We start from the raw sequence: 20,842 nt of genomic DNA on the forward strand, positions 1-20,842 counted from the left end.
AGGGAATGGGGTTTACGGTCAGTTCATCACATATTATTTCTGTCGCTTCATCCTCCTCAGGGGCAGGACTCATCACACTCTTCCCCTGCTCCAGCGTGGGGTCCCTCCCACAGGAGACAGTCCTCCATGAACTTCTCCAACGTGGGTCCTTCCCACGGGCTGCAGTTCTTCACCAACTGCTCCAGCATGGGTCCCTTCCATGGCGTGCAGTCCTTCAGGAGGACACTGCTCCAGCGTGGGTCCCCCACGGGGTCACAAGTCCTGTCAGAAAACCTGCTCCGTGGGCTTCTCTCTCCACAGATCCACAGGTCCTGCCAGGAACCTGCTCCAGCGCAGGCTTCCCACAGGGTCACAGCATCCTTTGGGCATCCACCTGCTCCGGTGTGGGGTTCTCCATGGCTGCAGGTGGATATCTGCTCCACCATGGACCTCCATGGACTGCAGGGGGACAGCCTGCCTCACCATGGTCTTCACCACGTGCTGCAGGGGAATCTCTGCTCCGGCGCCTGGAGCATCTCCTCCCCCTCCTTCTTCACTGACCTGGGTGTCTGCAGGGTTGTTGCTCTCATATGTTCTCACTCCTCTCTCCGTCTGCCGTTTCTGTCTGTCCCAGCAACTTTTTTTTCCTTCTTAAAAATGTTATCACAGAGGTGCTACCACTATCGCTGATGGGCTCAGCCTTGGCCAGCGGCGGGTCCGTCTTGGAGCCGGCTGGTATTGGCTCTGTCGGACACAGGGGAAGCTTCCAGCAGCTTCTCACAGAAGCCACCCCTGTAACCCCCCCTGCTACCGAAACCTTGCCACACAAAGCCAATACAGCACTGCAGACTGGGGCAAAGTTAAGACGTGCACTCTGGTGGAACAAAGGGCTTATTTTCAATAACTTTCTTATACGTCATGGCACCAGATCTTGCTCAGCTGAGAAAGCACTTTTTAAGAGGCAAGTCCTTGCGCATCCTTAATTACACACTTTATGCAAGACAGGAACATACCAATACAGCACTCTACTCAACAAGACACAACAAAGTGGCATTTGCTTTTAAAAAAAAACCTGCTTTGAAGTCCCTATCCTCCAACACACTGATGTTTATAAAAACGCTAGCATCAAATACTAGTAACAGGAACATACGATTCTGTTGTAACAATTATCACAGGTGCACACACTTGCATGATCCTTATAGAATTACATTCACAAGGAACATCACTGCCTGTTAATTACTTCCAACACACAGCAATTGACTTGAGTGCATGCATGGAAAAAAACCAGAAATATAATAATGTACCAGTTTTATTGATAGCAAAAGCAAGTGAAAAGCAAACACCTACAAACTGGCAGGCAACTGTAACAAGTTTCCATGCCAAAATGTACATCTGAAAGGATGCACATCATCAAGGCAGCACCCAAACTCACAGGAATTGGAGACTGTTGAAAGCCAGAGTGACAGGGAAGTGTGGAGGGAGGGAAGGAAGGAGGGAAGGACACCAAAAAGAGCCGTAACACTTTGGCAGTTAATACGGTAAGAAGAACGCCATGGAGCAATAAAACACTACAAGTGGAAATACAGCTAGCACTGCTGGAGATAGTGCTTAAGCCTGAACATTGGCACCTTCCTCACTATTTTAACAACAAGCATTTGCACTCTCACTTTAGATGACACTGCATGACACATTTTTTAAAAAAAATCATGTCTCTAGAGTTTGTGATAGTCTTCCCTGGGGTAACAAATAATGCAGACTTTCCTACAGGCCTGCCATTGTATAAAACATGAGGAATGTATTAGTATGAACATTAACTGTCCTTAACTTTAGTCACTGTTCATTCATTTAACGGAAACAGCAAAACACAAAGATAAATCTCACTGTAAACTTATTGTTCACAGTCTTAGATGAAAGCAGAAACTTCAGTAACAAACTGAAATGTTTTAACTACATGTCAGAGGAGAGAACATAGGACAAATCACAAATATTGTAACATCAAAAAAGGGTAAGTTTCAGAAAGCTGACTAGAGCTGTAGGATATAATCAAACTCACATTTGCAAAATATATAAAACAATTTAAGGTACTTCCCACAACCCTTCAGTATTACCACCCATAAACAAAATTCAGTAACTAACAACATAGGCAAACCACCATTTGTGTCAATGCTTCTGAAGAGGCTGAAGCAAATATATGCTTTACTTTGTCCTTTCATGGACTCCAAATACTCAGGCTCAGCTACAGTGTCTCACTGCAGAGCATCATGAGTAACACATTTAGGAGTAACCACTGTTTCATGCAACAGGTACTGTGCCTTTCAGATGATTAAAATACACTGCTCTTCACCTTTATCAGTGTGCAAATGCAGAATACTACTGAGGCACAAATTAATTTTAAGTGCAATATTCTGCATGCATAATTTCCACCTGGAAATGACCTCCAGATGCAAATGCATATACTCTTAGGTACAAGATCCAGCAGAGACCTGGGAGGAGACTGGGTCCTGCAGCACTACCAGCCAGCTGGGCAAAAGCCTATGCTGACTGCAGGGAGAAATTACTTGAAGTCACATTAGAAATAAACGCTGTGGCAACTAGAAACAGGAGTAAAATTTTTTCTGGGATCCTGACCTAGTGAAGGCAGGAGACAGGGACTGAGCTGTTCATCAGGACACACCAAGAATCACAGCTTGAGATACCCAGGGATTCTGAAGTCAAACACAAAATGAATGGGGGCATTTAGGCACGTCCTGGACAGACAGCAGCTAAGCAAGGGATTTCAGAATTGCAGTTCTGGATTTTAGTAAATCCTTCTTTAAGCATCTAAGTCCTTTATTGGATCTTGTCCTAAGCACCTCACTGCAGGTACAAAATACATGGCTAAATAAATGCCTGAATATTCTGACTACATCATTCATTGCCCTTGGGGTACTTGCCTTCTGAAGACACTTGTATATTATGGATTATCTATTTTTCTGGATCAGTATTACTATCACCATTAGAACCTGTAGCCTTAATACAGTAAGAGGAATAAGTAATGTAGCTAATGGGATGCCTAACAGTAGTGATATCCACTTAACTTTACCGTATTGCTTGGTTTCCATTAACATTTACCCTTAAAATATGTGTTTAGATCATATTGAGAGATCCAAACAATACAAAGTATTTTGTCCTCTACTCAAAGAAAGGAGCACAGAATTGTTGTGATGTAAGCCCAGCCAGCAACTAGGCATGACACAGCCACTTGCCCACTCCCCCACTCCCAGTGGGACAGGGAGGAGAATTGAAAAAAAAGTAAACCTCATGGGTTGAGATAAGAACAGTTTAATAACTAAAGTAAAATAAAAGGTAATACTAACAATAATAATAAAATAATAATTATAATGAAAAGGAATATAATAAAGTAAAATTTAAAAAACAAACAAACAAAACAAAACAATAAAAAAGAAGTGATGTGCAATTGCTCACCACCTGCTGACTGACGCCTAAGCAGCGATCCACCCCTACTGGCCAACTCCCCCCAGTTTATGTACTGAGCATGATGATCTGTGGTATGGAATATCCCCTTGGCTAGTTAGGGTCAGTTGTCCTGGCCATGCTCCCTCCCAGCTTCTTGTACACCCGCTTGTTCGCAGAGCATGGGAAACTGAAAAATCTTTAACTTAGGATAAGTGCGACTTCGCAACAACTAAAACATCAGTGTGTTAATCAACACTGTTCTCACGCTAAATCCAAAACATGCTGTACCAGCTACTAAGAAGAAAATTACCTCTATCCCCCTGAAACCAGGACAAGAAGTTACCTGGTAGTCCAATATGCTAAATCCAAGTCCCATACTCCCTTTCTCCAGCTCAATGTGCTGTACTTCTGTTTCCCACATCGCCAAAGATGAGCTTTGCACCTCTTCCATACTCTGACCCTCGTCAGCTATTTCCAAAGCTGTTCCCTCTGTGTCCGAAGAGCCAATGAATCCAAGTTCTATGTGAGCCTGAGAAAAACAGTGAATAAAATGTATATGTTTGTGAATCTGCAGAGACAAAACTCTGTTCACAAAGAATAAGATAAAAACTTGTTCACCAATAAAATGTATATGTTTGTGAATCTGCAGAGACAAAACTGTTCACAAAGAGTAAGATAAAAACTAAGTGATATGTCTCTATAACGCAAGGAAAGTGCAAGTACTCAGAGTTAACAAGTCTGACAAATCTAGCACAGAGTTCACATATACTTGTAACAAAATAGCGAGGCTGCAAGTATATGAAAGTACTCACTGGAAAAAATAATTACAAAATGGAATTTCTGTCAAACTAAAAACTTCATAAAACTTAATTAGTACATGTATTCAAATATACTGGAAATATCTGTTATTAAATGGTATGTCTAAAAATATGCTTTGATCTAAACATAGTAGCACTGACAGGAGTCAGAACATATTACAATAAGAAAACACACCACATACATACACACACATATACATCCTTCATTTGGTTTCATAGAAAAGCTTAGCAACTATAAGCTGCATTTGATGCCTTGCCCAGAACTCAGAATTAACTGTGTCTCTTTTCATATAAATGCTATTGCCTTGTATACTATTACTGCAGGCCATTCCTACTTGTTTAGCACATCAGGCTGCCCAGAGCCTAGCACTTAGGAGTGACAGAAATGTGTCTGCCAGTGAATGCACACACAGTGCTGCACAACACAAACTCAGACAGCAAAGTTCAAAACCAGATTAAATATATTCAGATTCTAAAGAACACACAGTTCAGTTTGCCATACCTCCACAGCCCACCTGCAGAACAGAAATTAAGTGCTTGGGTAAGACAGACCTGCGTCCCAGAATATTTCTGCCCATGACCTACCAGGATTGACAGCTTCTGGTGGCTTAAAATACAGTTGATGAACATCATTTCCCTTTTTCTATTTACCTGGTTCCAAGTCCTAAAACATTAAGAAGTATTTCTAATCTTGTACAAGAACTTTATTTTTTTTTTCTCAAGGAAACAGTCATTTTCTCAGTCTTTTTTTTAAGACAAAATACCTTTTCTGTGAGCTGAACCTCAGATAGACTTAGACTCTCCAGTGCTTCTGGGTGAGTGATGGGGGGAGCTACCAGACGACAGCACACCATTGTCACCTTAATAGGCAGTTCCTTCAAGATATTGACCACATCCTTGTGGTTTTCTCCAAGCAAAGAGATCTCATTCACCTCAATAAAGAAGAATAGTTTTTAGAAGTACACAGTGTTTAGAAGTACAATTAACTAAAATGGCTAAAAAAAACCCCCAATTCACTAATCACCTGATTTAAAAAAAACAAACAACATGCTGATGGACATTGTCAACCCTTAATTTCTACTCAATTTGGTGTTCAGAATCAGCACCAAGTTAAGTTTTGAACTGAATGGTCTCACAAATTGCATGACACTACCCTACAAACACCACATACTCTGTCACTTCACATCTCTGGCATTCAGGTGAGCCAAATTCATATTTTAATTCTAAGAAAATTATTTAGAAAAGCAAAACAGGTGTTCAGTCTCTTCACTGTGTAGAGATATTCCTATTAAATCTTAATGCTTTTGCTAGATATTCTTTTTGGTGACCTTGAACTGTATCTGAAAAATCAGCTATCAGCTGAGAAATGTATGTAAGCATATGCATTCACATAAATATGCGTAAGTACACATGAAGTGACTGCTCAAGCACTTCTGGTGACAGCTAGTATGCAGTTAAATATGCTGCATTCCCAAAGTCATAACCTGTGAGAAGCAAGTCACTGCTCAAAAATCTTACTGAATGCAGACTAAGATAAAGTACTATTTTTTCTTACTTCCAGCAGCTCATCTCCACTGAACAGCTTGCCACTTCGTCCAACTGGCCCCTCCGGTAAGATAGACCTGATGAAATGATGTCCCACTGTAGCTTCAAGGCTTATCCCTAACCCACTGCTTTCGCTAAATTTGTTAACTACAGCCACCTACGATAAGATTAAGAAATGGTTACTTTTAACATATTTACACCTGTAACTGTTACTTTCTGTTTTAATTTACATACAATGAGGTGAATATTCCAGAAGTGAGAAACCAGAAATATTGTCATGTGTAATGGGGACAGTCAGGTAAAAACCAAAACTTTGATCACATACCACTTCAGCATGAACAAGTGGGAGCTGTATATGACAATAATATATCTAATAATATATACTTTCACAGAAACTACAGGTCTGGCATATAGTTTTGCAATAAAGTCCTAAACTCAGATACTGCTTTTCAACTCTATCTACGGTAAATGTCCTATGCATTAGTTAGATCATCAAACAATTCATTCAGTATGCAGAATGGGTAGGATGTTTCAAATTCTGGCTAATAAAGGGTGCTCTGAAGTTCACCGTAAATATTATTTTTCCTCTAATACACATTTATCCTCTTGAAGCTAGGAAATCTGTGAAACAATATTCATAGGCACAGAAACCTCAGAAGCCTCTGATTATTTTGCTAAAATCAATACAGAAATATATGTATCTATATTCAAAACTTAAAATAAAAGAATCTCAACAGATTAAGGAGCAGATGTATGATTTTTATAAATAAAGAAACAAATAAAATACAGACATATTTCTATCTGTAAGCAACATAATAGGTGGACAGATCAAAGGGCATTCAATAATAGTAATCAATGTTTACCTACCACTATTTCATAATTTGAACCCATAATCCTCTGCCACTTTGCTTTCGTAGCTTCTGCTTCTGTGGTCGTTAGCTGGAAATCTGAAAGTTATGTCTGAGATTACTGTGACAAAAAATAAAATGTCCTGTCTATTCCTATAACTGATAAAGCATATGGACCGTGCAAGACTACACAACCATTCCCATGATGCCAGAACTCTCCTAAATATGACTAAAAACTTGGCATGTTTTGGCTCAGCAGGCTTGGGTTTATCAAAGGAAAAACTTGCCAAATAGTATTAGATCCCACCCTCACAAAACTCTATTTTGAAAGACACGAAGTTCAGTCAAAAACTTTGGTGTGCACGGCTGAGAAGAAAGAACATATATTTAAACTAGCCTCAGTGTTGAGTGAATTTAATGCAACTCTACAAGATAATGGGCACAAAGCAAATAAAAAAGTTACATGCATGCCCCTGGCATTTGTTAAACCACATTTTATGTGGGCTGATCAGATTGATTCAGGGGGATGGCTGAAATACTTACATATGTGATACTGCATACTGATCTTTTGGACAGTGCCTGCATTTTAGAGAGAGTGTCCAAGTAAAGTTTTCAAACAGAATCTGGAGGTTTTGTACTTTCAAAATTATGAGCACCACTGTAAAAGATTTTTTTGAAACTGTAGGCCCTAGAGGGCAGTGAGAGAACACAAGTCCTAGCTTATTTTCTTTTTTTTTTTTTTTTTTTTAGATTCACGTACGTGCACAGATACAACTAGAAATAATTCTAATAGCTAAAGAGCAGCAATGAAATTGGAAGGGAAGGAGGGGAGAAAAGTAATGATGCTGTGAAAAATACAATGACAGGTTAGGCGGCAAACTGCAGCAACTCTTAACTTCATTGAAAGTTTATCTGCAGGCTGAAAAAAACAGAGAAATGCTTTCCTCCTGCTCATTTTCCCCTCATTCACACTGTTTAGATTCTAGGGCAGGAAACATTAAAAAGCAGTATTTCGATAGCCAGCAAACACAGCAGATATAACAGGACCCTACATATTCAAGGTCCACGGTCTGTGCTGTGCCTACAGTAAGTATCAAAATAAACTCTTCAGATCTGAATGCTCATTACAGGCAAAGACTAGAATCTTCATTACAAGATTAAGTTCCCAACTCCCACTGACTTTTAGTAAGAGTTTAAAGTGACTAACAGCCTCAGACAGTGTTTTAAATCTAGTCATTGCTCAGAAACATTACTAAAAAGAAAGCCAGGTGTTGTGTGGCATTCAAACATGACAATACTTTCCCCAAAGCAGAGACCCTGCAGTATCTGAAGGAAAAGTGTTAGAAAGAAATTCTTCAGCTATCCAAGCTAATGGAAAGTATGAGTTATGAAAAGATACATATTACAGAATTCATATGGGTGATGCTTTTCAGTTCCCCTCTAGCTCTGGAAGCAGGAAAATGTTAGAAAACACATCAAGTGCTGTCTCAATATGGAAAATTTATCATCACATAGGACTTCTGAAAAGCAGCACAGCACAGTGCCCTAACAGCTCAAGAGGGAAAGGAAAATACTCTTTAGAAAATAAGAACTTCTACCAAGAATATGGGAAAAGTCAGAGCATACCAGTGCACCAGACTGAATTTCAAACATTATCAGAGAAGACAGATTGAAATGAATGCAAGCTCAGGAATTTGTGAAAAGGAGGTTTATCAGAAGAGGTAGAAGTCCTGGAACTGCAGCTGGGCAGCTGCAGGCAGTTGGGGATAAGGCATGTTGGGGAATGAGGACGGAAAAAGTTTAATACACAACTAGACTAAAAAGAGTGAAAATACAAAACTAGACTAAAAAGAGGGCTGAGCATGTAGCAAAAGCAGACTGCTTCATGTGACATCTTTGACATAACTATTTTCAGACACATACAGTAGTCAATGATCTTACAGCACTCAAGAGTACATGCTGACATGTATGATTACTTTCACTTTCTAGCTGTACCTCAGCTACACAGCACACAGGAGATGGAAAGGCACACAAAACACCTGATCTTTGTGTAAGCACACCCAAGTGCATTTCCACAGAATAAAATATTAAACGTTGAGAACCTGTTTCCTGGTGTTTCATGTCCTCTCCAGTATTTACCACACTGGCACTGCATGGCAGTGATGGGGATCCCTGTTCTGTTTCACTGTTATCTGGAAAAAGAAGAAGAAGCCTTTTCAGATATTTTATGTGTTGTAATATTCATCAGGCTCACAGGCATGCCTCAGGGCACTGACTCTCTCTTCCAATGGACTTCAGAGGATCCTTATTTGGTAAATGGAATCTGGCATGAGAGGCCCAGAACAAATGCCACATTTTAAAGAGATTTTGTCTTCTGTTAATCCTTTGCTTTCTCCGGTGGATTCTTCAATGAAACAAGAAAAAAAAAGCACAACTATCAGTAGCTGCATCTCTATGATTGAAAGAAAAGTTACTGGAAAATATATAAATATAACATTCTTTAGCACTCTTTCATTACCTTCCCAGCCCCCCCCCTTCTTTCCTTTGTGCAATTCAGGAAGCTGATGCTGAAAAACGAAAATGCTACAGACTTGGAGACCTGCATACCTGACAGACTCTTCACTTGTAGAAAGCCTCCCCTACCAGAGAGTTCTGTTAGGTATGTTTCTGGCTGTCATCTATATTGAACACCTCCAGGCTGGAGAAACAGTACTTTCTGAGCATCTCCTCTGTAATTTTTGCTAGAAGTGGGAATGAGAGGATGCCATACAGATAACATACTACTGAGTCTTTCAAAATCTTGTGCGAGGCGGGGATTACACCTTAGTCTATGAGTTCTCATACACTTCTGCTGACATCAACCTATAACACAAATAGCTCAAAAAAATTTGTTTGTGCATCCAGCCTCTGTGCAGATATTCTGTTCAAACACATGCACTTTCAAGATTTGGCACATATTTTTCAAGATGTGCACAGTGCAAGAGTAAGCTTCACTGATCTCATCTCAGCAGCAGCAAAATTAATAATGGTCATTGGCTTCTGAATGTTGTACACGTATATAGTTAATGACCTATCAGATTATTAATAACCTCTAGATATAGGCCGCTTCTCTCATACCTTGAGCTTGTGACACTGATACGCAAGAGTGAAAGGAACTGAGACTTGCTTTTGCTTATTGTGGAGGGTATCTCTTTGCTCTTGAATGCAGCTCTCACCCTTGAGCACAAATAAAACATTCACTGCCTCCTTACCATTTGAAGATTTGCAGGATCAAAGTCTTGAAGCAATTCAGCCAGCAGTGCAATGCAGCGCAGAGCTTTCAACACTCACTTTGAAAATGTAGCAAATAATACCACTGTGTCTAAAAGATTAATCAAATCATAGTAGACCAAATTCTCGCTTCATGTACAACTGCTCTGCCATCAGTAATAGCTACCCGGAATGAATCTGGCCCATTTTATTTCCAGTTTGCAATTGAGAAGAAAAATGTTCAAGCCAACTTTAAAGCAAAGCCAGTTTTAATTACCTTTGGCTGTGCTACTATCCATTGTTTGGAACAGTAAGTCCTTTTCAACAGCAGCACTGAAGTCCTCTGGGGGCTGAATATGATTTTCCTGCTTAAGCCCTCTTCTGATCAAAGTGAGCCGAACCGTTTGTCCAGTGTGCCGCAAAACGTCAACTGCTTGCTGGTTAGTAAAACCCTGAAGATTTGTTCCATCCACCTGCAGGATTAAGCAGCTTTTCAGCCCACAAGACACCACCCAGAAAAAAAAGATGTCCAGGGCAAAATAATATGGTGAGCTCTCAGCACCTGCTAGCCTGAGCACAAAGCAAGTGGAGGGACAAGAACAAAAACCTGGACGACTTAACGACATTGGATACACTAAGCACTTTCACTGGAGTACCCCACAGCTAGGTAAAAACCAGCAAAGTGGGGAGAAGTGCTTTGGGTGCCCACCACAGTGGGGCCAGGCAGATCTGCTCTGTGAGGTGGTAGAGGATGCAGCATACGCTCTGCAGGGCACATTGTGCAGTCTGCCTGCTCAACCACTCCAGCCACCCCCGCCTCCCAGGAGAAAACACTGGGTGAATAAACCGACACAGTCATGGCTGGGAGAGCTGCAGAGGGAAGGGTGAGGAGAGACATCCATCCACAGAGCACAGCTGTTCTGAGGCCAAGTAACCTCAGACGCAGTGCAGTCTACTACTACCATGAAGTCCAATTTCCCAATCAAACACTGTCCCAGCCAGCCAGATGTTACCTCTGGTCCATCATTTTAATATTTTAAAGAAAAGATTTTGGCCTCTTCTGTTTGAAGCTACCCTGTTATCTCATTAACTCAGTTTTTTTTTCTGAAACTCAAGACTTTGGCGTTGCTCAATTTCATCCCATTATCCCTTCTACACAGCACTTTTTATTCTCCTTCTCCCTGCAAACTCCTTATTATTCTATTCTTTCTCCATCTGACCCCTCAGGCCCTTTAATTTCTGAAATACTTCCAACAATACTATATTCCTTGACTCCTGTAGTTGTTTCAGTCTATCTATACAACGCACGTATTCCATTATTTTAATTCCTCCTGCATGAAGAATGACTCTCCCCGGACCCTTAATCATTTTATTGTCCTTCTCTGAACTTCTTCCAGCTCTGGTGCTCTTCTAAATACAAAGTAATTAAGAATGAGCTGGCGTTATTTAATTTTTCCTCCACATTTAAGCAAACAATATTTTATAAATGTTTATTATTCTTTTGTCTGAGGTCACTCAAATCTTTTCCTCCTTCTGCATCTGCAGTAGAAGAAGAAATCAAACTTTGGAATAATCAATTTTAGCAATTTGTACTCATCATTTAAATCATTATAAAAACCAGATATACTTCCACATACAAGCATGCAGGCACATTTGTACTTGGAGAGAGATCATAACTTGTTCTTAGTGCTGCGTTCACACAAATGCAAGGACAGATCTATGACAGCCACAAAAATGTAGTTCTTGCATTCATGACCTGATTTTCACCACACAACTAACATTTTATGCATGAAAATATTTTCTTCTTTCTCTGAGCATCTAAAATTTTAATGATATACTTTAAAAAACCATTTTGAAAACAGTTGCTTAATTTGAATCAAACTTTGAAACTTTGCCTTTATTAAGCAGTCTCAAAGCTCCTACTGGTAAGATATACACATACAATACAGATTTTCTTAAGAAACACAGGTTACACACAGGCAGCCTAATCAGAAAGATAATGTGATTGAATACTCAGTCAAAAAAAGTCACCATTTCAACACCAATCCTAAATGTTTTAAACAAGTACTACATGAGGACGTCTTTAAAACTTACAGTAGAGTTTTACAGATAAGTCATCTCATTTCTTTCTGTGTTTACTTACAACTATAATTTGATCTCCCACGTGGATTCTGCCATCATGTTCAACAGCACTGCCTTTTGTAATGCTTTTCACAAAGATACCAGAAGGTTCTGGGATGAAGAGAGAAAATTAAATTAACTAATCTATTAAGAAACAATTTAAACAATGCAACAATCTCCAACTAATGCCACCAGCCAAAAGGAGAAAAAGAAAGAAAACACAATCTCCAGGTAAGATATGGAAAGAGTCATCAAGAAAGTATATGCTTAAGTAAAACACGTAATATTTTCCTAAAGAATAAGCCTGATTAATATCAGCTTGCATTGGACCAGATTTCATTCAAAATCTTACAATGCCAAATTCCCAATTCTTGCTGCAAAAGAAGAAATATTCTAACTGATTTTGATCTAAATGTTGAAACCAACATTGACAAAAAATGTCTCTCTGGCTCTTGGTCAGATTTAAAACTGCAGGTCAAAAAATTCAGTTTGAGTACACTAACCTGGTAAATTCTCTATTTTCTAGGTACTTAATAACTGCTGAAGAAAATGCATGCTTGGATAACCAAACACAGAAAATTATAAGCAAGCAGGACTACAACTTACTGTTGAACCAGCTTTTAACTTGTACCTGTAAGTCAGTATTTGATCTAATAAAAACAAAAAGAAAGACAGAAAAGAAAAAAAAAATCCAAATCCCAAAACAGAACCATTTTAGACAGTTACTGATTTCGAATCAGAAGGAAAAGTAATATATACAAAACACCTATATAAGGGACATTTTACAAAAAGAAATCTGTTTCAGGAAAAACACATGGGAATTTGAAACAACTTCAGCAGCTTAGTAAAGTGAAAATCCATGGAGGTCCTACATGCACACTTTGCATAGTATTATGTGAAACTGAGAAAAATACTAGCATGAACTGGCATGAAATCAGGACCAAGGGTCACAGGCCTGTACCACTGGTATCAGAAATCTTAACAGAACTCAGTTTCTCTCAACAAAAGATCTAACTGTAAATGAATACATTTGATGGGAAGATAATCCACTACAAAATGGGGTTTAACAGCTATCAAGACACCCCAGTGCCTTTGCAGACTTGAAACTCACCTTTTACTGGGCCTCAATATGACAAAAGTTAGCAGGAAGGAGGGCTAAATCTGTTTTGCTCTAATGACTATATTCAGCTTAGGAAGAATAAGACTACAAATATATTTAAGTCACAATATCAACAATTCTTTTCCATTTTTTCTTAATTTGTTGTTTTCTCAGGTTTTGTGAATAATTAAATGGCTGGTCTTACTAACTTCCAAGTAGTTTTGTATACTGTAACAGCTGTATGGTAACATGACGAGTTGCTATTTGTCATTCATGAAAGATTCAGCCAAAGATCTTGTTGTCCAGTAGTTTTACTGCTGCTTCTCTGACAGCAAAGTTGTTCTTTAACTAAGTGCTAAGTCACAAAATTAAGCCAGATGCCCAATTAGTTCTGAAGGCAAGAATAGTTTCTAATGCAGTTACATGCAGCATGGTAATTTAAAATCAAAGACTGGTGATACTCCAACACTAAATCAGTTAAAATATACTATCAGATCTATCATGTGTTCTACAATTTAATTTGCCTTTTGAAGATTCAACTGGAAGCTGCTAAAGAGTGGACTTACACAAACTGTGACCACCTTATCCTATGGAACAGATAGTTAAAATTTAGTCCAGCTTCTGAAAGCCAACAAATTACATCTATAAACCACTAATAACGTGGGATATTTCTATCCATACGTTTTTCTAACAATATATACATGGGTAAAAGTCAAACCAACAGCTCTTTGAGAAGTTTTACAACACATTCAACAACTGTCCCTTCCTAGCAGTTGCCAAATTCACCCTAGGCAGGGCTAACAGAGTTTTGGACCATTTTTCTGAAAAATGCAGTGGAAATTATGAAGTAAAAATACACAACTGTACATGAACACTGTTGTATTTATTTATTTAAACAAACATTTATTGGCTGCAACAGTCCAGAGATCAACAAACATTTATTCTATCCAGAAGTCACTAAGGCATTCTTGATCTGCCAGCAGTACTCTACACATTGTTTTTTAAAATAGTAACAATACCTCCTAAAACTACTCAGAATACTAATGTATTATCTTGCAAGAACCTTCTAAAAATGAAAATGTAATTTAAAAAGCCCAGCTAGTTCTAACAAAAATGGCTCAATCTATTTTAGAATTGTTTTGCAAAAACATGTAAGCACAAGCTTTAGCCAAGAGTAAATATAAAAATTGATTTAAAAATGCTGAGGTGGGATTTTATAATAAAACTGATTGCTTCTAATTTGAATGTCCTTCTCACAAGAGGAACACAACTCCTTTTTCTTTACAAACTTTAAAAAGATTTTAGATAGTCAAGGTGGGTTATAGAGATGCTATACCAAAACTAAAATTAAGTCTTTGATGCACGTACATCACAGCATGCAACAGATTGTATAGTAAACTGCAGGAATCGATCATTACCTGATGTTTTGTCTCCAATGTAACCAGCAATAGTTATTCCTAATCCCTGGTTGTTTTTAGTGAGTTCAACGTTAAATTTCTCCCTATCTTCACAGCTACCAACAGAAGCATCTGCCTAATAAGGAAAGCATCATTAGAAAGGAAGCTTTTTTTCTTTAAAGATCCACCACGTTCTTTGATGTCATCAACAAGTAAAATTAGACACAAATGTAAAAAAGAAAGTACCAACTTTGCTTCTGCTCTTATTTGGTGTTCAGCAGAGAAACTAGATGTAGGTAACATTCCTCACTGTAAAGCAATGCACGCCATGCCCTCCCCACCACGCCACCCCTGGGATATTACCCTCTAACCTTTAAAATAATAATTTGATGACTAAAATGACTGGTGAAATTTGTACAAATTAAACAATGCGGCTCTTGCACAGTAAGTTACACAAACCATGCTTAAACGTTAGACTATGTAGCTTGCTGCCCTTCTGGGACCTCCTCAGAACCAGCTTTAGACTGCTGTGTTATTAAAAAGAAGAAAAAAAACCCCACAATATATTTTGTATTCTTTTTGTTTAAATTCCTCTTCAATAACTGTAACTATTTTTTTCCTATGCATGCCAGGTTTAAAACATAATAAAAGCTATTACTAATGAGGCAATCACGTTTCTTATTTTGAAAAACTTAAAAATTCTGTTTTAAAAAGTAGCAATTATACTTCCAGCTAATTAAAAAATTACAATCTCTGCTAATGTCTACTACAACCATCTGAATTTCAATAACAAAGAATTTTGGGGGTAATGAATTAATTTCTTTATTGTTAATAAATGTATATTACATATTAAAATCCCATTTCAACAATACTGCTTTTGCATTCAAAGAAAAAAAAAACACTTATAAAACTTCATTTCAACTTAAATTTTTTTAAAAAATTTTTCATCTTTCAGCAGTCTAAAGCAGATAGTTACTAGCCACTTCCACAGATGATATGTATCAATATATGATTACATATACAAGGCTTCAATTTCATTGTATTTATATGGACATCAATATTTGTGCAAATATTTAAAATGGGAATTCACAGATATAGTACAAATCTATCAAGATCCTGCTATACTCTTATTTTATTCTGTCTCTTCTGCATGACAAATAGCAGCTAGTATTTTTTAAAGTGCCAATATAGCAAACAGGCAGATACTAACTAAACTCAGTTTAACTAGATGAGTATGCATGTGCTAAAAAAAAGACAACTTCAGGACAGCTATGATGCTACTTGCCAAAAGAGAATCTGACTTCAGTTCTTTATCTGAACAACTCCACCCAAACCCACAATCAAACACAAGAAAAATAAATTTCTACTGCTTTAACTACATCTCTGCTTAATAATTCAGGATTATTTTGGCCACAGGTAATGCCACTCAAAAACAGCTCCAATTTCTATAACCTCATGAATTTTTACAGGATAGACATCTACAGGGGACATGATGAAAAGTGCCCATTTTGGAAAGCTATTCTGCTCTCCCTAATAACTTCAAGAACATCATGAAGTCTTCACCCACCCTGTATTTGTCAGAAGAAATTAACAAACCAAACTGTTTCCATCATCATCTTCACTCCAGACCCAAATTAATGAGGCTTGCAGCACCATTAACTGGGTGCTCCCGCCAAGAACAAGACTTCATGCAGGCAGCAGTTTGAAAATAGCCTGCCTCCTGCCAGGAGAGATGCACCAGGAACGAGGTATTGAAAAAGATGGAAATGGAGACAAAGGTGGCAAGAAGTTAAATTTTGCCACTTGGCAGCTTTGAGCTATTTCCTCGGTACTAGAAATCCTATACATCCTGCAGCTGCAGATATGGCCTTCAACACTGCAAAATATAACCTTAAAAAACCAAATACTGAAGAAATATAGACAGATGAAATTACTAAATTTGGCTTCTCTTTTGAGATTGCTGCTTTTCAGATGAGTAATATTCAGGCTAAACACTGATCCCTTTATCTAAAACACAGCCAAATACAGCACTCTGAGTGCTGTAGAGACACAGCAGTACCAGTCTGTTTCTCCTCTTAGATGCTCAGAAGTCTCCATGTCAAGAATAACTTTCTTTGCCTTATAGCCACAAAAAAGGTGATGAATATACTTTTGTTTTCCGCAGGTACCACTGCAATCAACAGAGGCAAAATAACAGTAATCATACAAAAATTACTAAGGCTTTTTTTCTTCCAAAGTGACCTATCTGAAATGTAATTTGTAATTGGAAAGAAAATATCTAGAAAAACAACAGGAAAAATTAAAACAAGAAATTCTTTGTAAGGCATAAATTCTATCTAGTTGTAGGCTCAAAAACAAACACCTTTTTCTTCTGTCATTTACTTACTCTACGTATTCACATTTAAATTTATCTGGTCATAACTGTATGTGACAAACCACTACTGTTCCCGTCTCCCATGAAACCAGCCTTTGCTGCAAACACGTAAATGACCTATTTTGTAGAGGTTTTGAGCTGACAGGACATGATAATATTTACAGCATTTTTTAAGTGGCTGACAGTTGTAGAGGAGTAACAGCACAGAGAGTACATTCATCAGCAGGGGAATAAGGGTAGCAGCTGGCTGACTTTTTTTGGAAGATGTCTAGCAAATGAGCAATGCCAGGTAATGTACGAAAGAAGCAGCATCTGTGTGCTGGTTGGCACAGGAAGGAATTGTCTGATGGATAGCTGCAATGATATGGAAATAAGAAGTGTTCCTGGAGAGGAGGAGGACAGGCAGGCAGAGAAATACTACACAGCCAGCTTGCTCTGTCTGAAGAAAAGACTGCATGGCTTCAGTTGTTCCGAATGTATTACTTCAGAATCACAAGCAACCCAGAACCAAACGTTATTCAGATCATACTTAGGGAACTCCTAAGCCTTGATCCCAAAAGGCTTCAAGCATATAGTTCCTTGCATTGTGGACTCATGACATTTAAATTCTCCCAGACTTTCAGCTGAGAACACTGCTACTGGGAAAGAAAATCCCGGCTTTTGAGAACATAAGCGTGAAAGACATTGCCGTGGTTTAACCCCAGCCAGCAACTAAGCACCACACAGCCGCTCACTCACTTCCCCCTCACACAGTGGGATGGGGAGACAATCAGAAGGAAAAAGGTAAAACTCGTGGGCTGAGATAAGAACAGTTTAATAGAACAGAAAGGAATAAAGTAATAATGATATTAATAACAATAATAAAATTACAATAATAATTAAAGGATCGGAATATACAAAACATGTGATGCCACAACGCAATTGCTCATCACTCACCATCTGATGCCCAGTTAGTCCCCGAGCAGCAATCCCCCCCAGGGCAACTCCCCCCAGTTTATATACTAGGCATGACATCACATAGTATGGAATATTCCTTTCGCCACTTTGGGTCAGCTGTCCCAGCTGTGTCCCCTCCCAACTTCTTATGCCCCTCCAGCCTTCTTGCTGGCTGGGCATGAGAAGCTGAAAAATCCTTGACTTAATATAAAAACTACTTAGCAACAACTGAAAACATCAGCATGTTATCAACATTCTTCTAATACTGAATCCAAAACATAACACTATACCAGCTACTAGAAAGAAAATTAACTCTATCCCAGCCAAAACCAGGACAGACATTGAAATAGCAGTTGAAAGAAAAGGAAGTTTGAAGTAAGTTTGCTGTGAGTTAAGTATATTCACTGTTGCTTACCTGTTTCTCTGGTGTGGAGGTGGGTACCGGTGTACCTGGAGGGACTGCTGGTGGAGGTAGCTCCTCAATAGGACCTCTTGCAATCACCAGTTTCACTCGATTTCCACACTGCCTCAGAACTTGTGCCACCTGCTCACTGCTCATTCCAGCTAGGTCCGTATCACCAATTTTCAAAATGTGGTCTCCACTACACAATCTCCCATGCTGGAGGAAGAATGATGAAAAAAATCTACTAACATCCTGCCATTTTTCCCACGTATCATACAATTAGAAAAAGACCACCTAGCTTTAGTCACTTTTAAGATATATGAATCAGGTGACTTTTTGGGTGCCAAGTCAATAACATGATAACATGGAGAAGAAAAGTAGGTTGCCTAATGGCACACTAATTTTACTAGAAACTTCCCCAGAAATATACAGGACATCCTTTTTCAAGCAATCAGTCACCCGAGCACAGAAAAAAATGCATATAGTTATGGCTACTACCTACTGGTATTTAACAACTGCATGGAGATTACAGAACTTCAGGTTTCATTTCCAAACACACTTCCAAAGACAGCATACAAACATATATTCAGCTTTGCACTTCTGTTTAAAAACTGGCCCTCAGGATTAACTGTAACTTCAAAATAAAATACTTTTCTCCCTTACTGTGATCCAGTTATTTATATTGCTTTCCACTGGTTTACTCTCCTAATGATTTACCTCTAATCAATAAAAAAGCTCCACATGAATTTAGCCCATATGAAAAGTACTTAAAGAGACAGGTCTGTAAAAGGAACCCATCTACCTGCTCATGGAAAGAGTGCAGCAGTAAACCCTATCCATGCATCTTCAGGCCCTGTTATCAGGCCACCACTTCTGTGGTTGGAAGACTGACCAGTCTCTGTGTCTATTCAATCCTTGACCATCACTAACACAGCCCCAGATACTTGTCCAACGGAGAAGCTAGAAATGAGCTATTATCACCAAATGCAGTTCACATGATCTCTTCAGGCAGAAGCAGAGCCCATGTCCTGAAGCAGACACATGAAGGCACATGCCTGCTCCAAGCTTCAGTTAAGCCCAGTAGATAGAAGCATAGCTGTCAGGGCAAAGCAAGTAAGCGTTTGGTGTGTGTCCCCACCCCTAGATTACAACCAGTACATTCATGAAAGAATCAGGAGTCTAAATGCATCTACACCAAACACGTATAATCTAAATAGGTTTGAAAATGTGATTTAGAGCCTAATACAGCTTTTGCATTCAAACACACAGATCCCCTGCACTAAACACACCTTTACTGAGGATAAATTTCACCACTTGCTCTCTCTTTTTTACACTTATGAGGAAAAAAGCTACCACTAAGTAGCATGATTATAAAAATAAAGAGTAACTCCACACCTTGCTGAACAGTAAACAGAAAAATACGTTGAATTTACCTGATCAGCCACCCCTCCTGGGAGGATGGTTTTAACAATCACTCCAGTTGTCTTTCCTCCCACTATCCCAAATCCCAGACCTGAGCCATCATTTACCAACTCTATGGTCTCCACATGCTGCCAGTGAACCTAAAAGGAATAAATATAAGCTTGCAAGTGATTAAAATAAGGACACACATATTAAAACTTGCAAAATATTTTCTCTTATTTCTTGGGTATGTTTTTGAACAAAGGAAGGTGGGAGGAAGGTGGAAATATGGGCCCTTTCTAACAATTACTATTAGGTATAAGATTACATAATATTTAAGCAATAAATTGCTCATTCCGTAACAGTTGGAATTTCTCTCGTACAAACCAGAGCTGGGTAGTGGGTCAGACCTTTCAAGAACTTGCAGAATGAATTTAAGAAGAAACCTATGACTGTCGACCTCCATGCCCCATTTCGGTCAGTGAGAAAAATACTGCTGGTAGGAAATCTCACAGGACTGTAAATTAAAATCTTCAGGTAAGTGCATGTTCACATCAGCTATTGTAACAAAGCACAGCAGGAAGCGTAAACCCAATTCAGATGTTAAGGCTGAAAGCAGCACCAGTATCACGAGGTAGGCATTAGCAGAACTGCCCCCTGTGTAATGAACAGATATTGGATTGTCTGATGTCAACAGCACTGGAAAGAAGTAGCTTTGATGGCAGGCTTCCTGTTCTGACAGGAGGAAAACTCCCCTGAAAGAAAGGCGAACGCTAGCTCGCTCACATGTGGCGGTACTGAAGGGACGACTGGAAGCTCCTGATATTGTTTCTCCTGAAGAACAACCCACACCGTAAACTCATCTGAAATTTAAAACCGCAGCTAGTCCTCCACCAACTAGGATCTTGAAAACAAGCAGTTATTCTGGAATAATCAAGGTACTGCAAATTCAAAGCCCTGTAGTACCTGTTTGGGAATCCGCAGTCTTAACACTAATCAATGATGATCAAGCAAAGCCTGAAGGAAAAAGAATGGCTCTAGATAAGCTGCCTTACCCCAGCATTTGAAAGTGAAGGGAACACAAGGACTGGGAAAGGCACGCATAAAAAAAAGAAGGAGTTGTAGCAGGTTTGAAAGGAATATTTTTTGAAGCAAGGGAAGCTGTTCGGAGAATATGGAGGCAACCACACAGAGAAAGAAGTGTGTCTGTCACAAG

The 20,842-nt window shown here is 38.9% G+C and overlaps 1 protein-coding gene across 19 annotated transcripts in view; it reads right to left on the reverse strand.

Moving 5' to 3' along the window:
* MPDZ (multiple PDZ domain crumbs cell polarity complex component) overlaps positions 1 to 20,842 on the reverse strand; it is a 99,732-nt gene that overhangs the window by 55,905 nt on the left and 22,985 nt on the right. For all 19 annotated transcript variants that reach the window (XM_069776127.1, XM_069776137.1, XM_069776144.1 and 16 more), the window contains exons 7-16: positions 19,659 to 19,787; positions 18,238 to 18,441; positions 14,534 to 14,648; positions 12,039 to 12,127; positions 10,173 to 10,368; positions 8,749 to 8,838; positions 6,666 to 6,745; positions 5,809 to 5,955; positions 5,018 to 5,185; positions 3,779 to 3,964 (exon numbers count right to left, since the gene is read on the reverse strand). In XM_069776127.1, coding sequence (XP_069632228.1) covers positions 3,779 to 3,964; positions 5,018 to 5,185; positions 5,809 to 5,955; positions 6,666 to 6,745; positions 8,749 to 8,838; positions 10,173 to 10,368; positions 12,039 to 12,127; positions 14,534 to 14,648; positions 18,238 to 18,441; positions 19,659 to 19,787 — 1,404 coding nt within the window. The remainder of the gene's footprint in view (positions 1 to 3,778; positions 3,965 to 5,017; positions 5,186 to 5,808; positions 5,956 to 6,665; positions 6,746 to 8,748; positions 8,839 to 10,172; positions 10,369 to 12,038; positions 12,128 to 14,533; positions 14,649 to 18,237; positions 18,442 to 19,658; positions 19,788 to 20,842) is intronic.

The sequence above is a fragment of the Haliaeetus albicilla genome, chromosome Z (genome assembly GCF_947461875.1).
Source record: "Haliaeetus albicilla chromosome Z, bHalAlb1.1, whole genome shotgun sequence".
Taxonomy (NCBI): Eukaryota; Metazoa; Chordata; class Aves; order Accipitriformes; family Accipitridae; genus Haliaeetus; species Haliaeetus albicilla.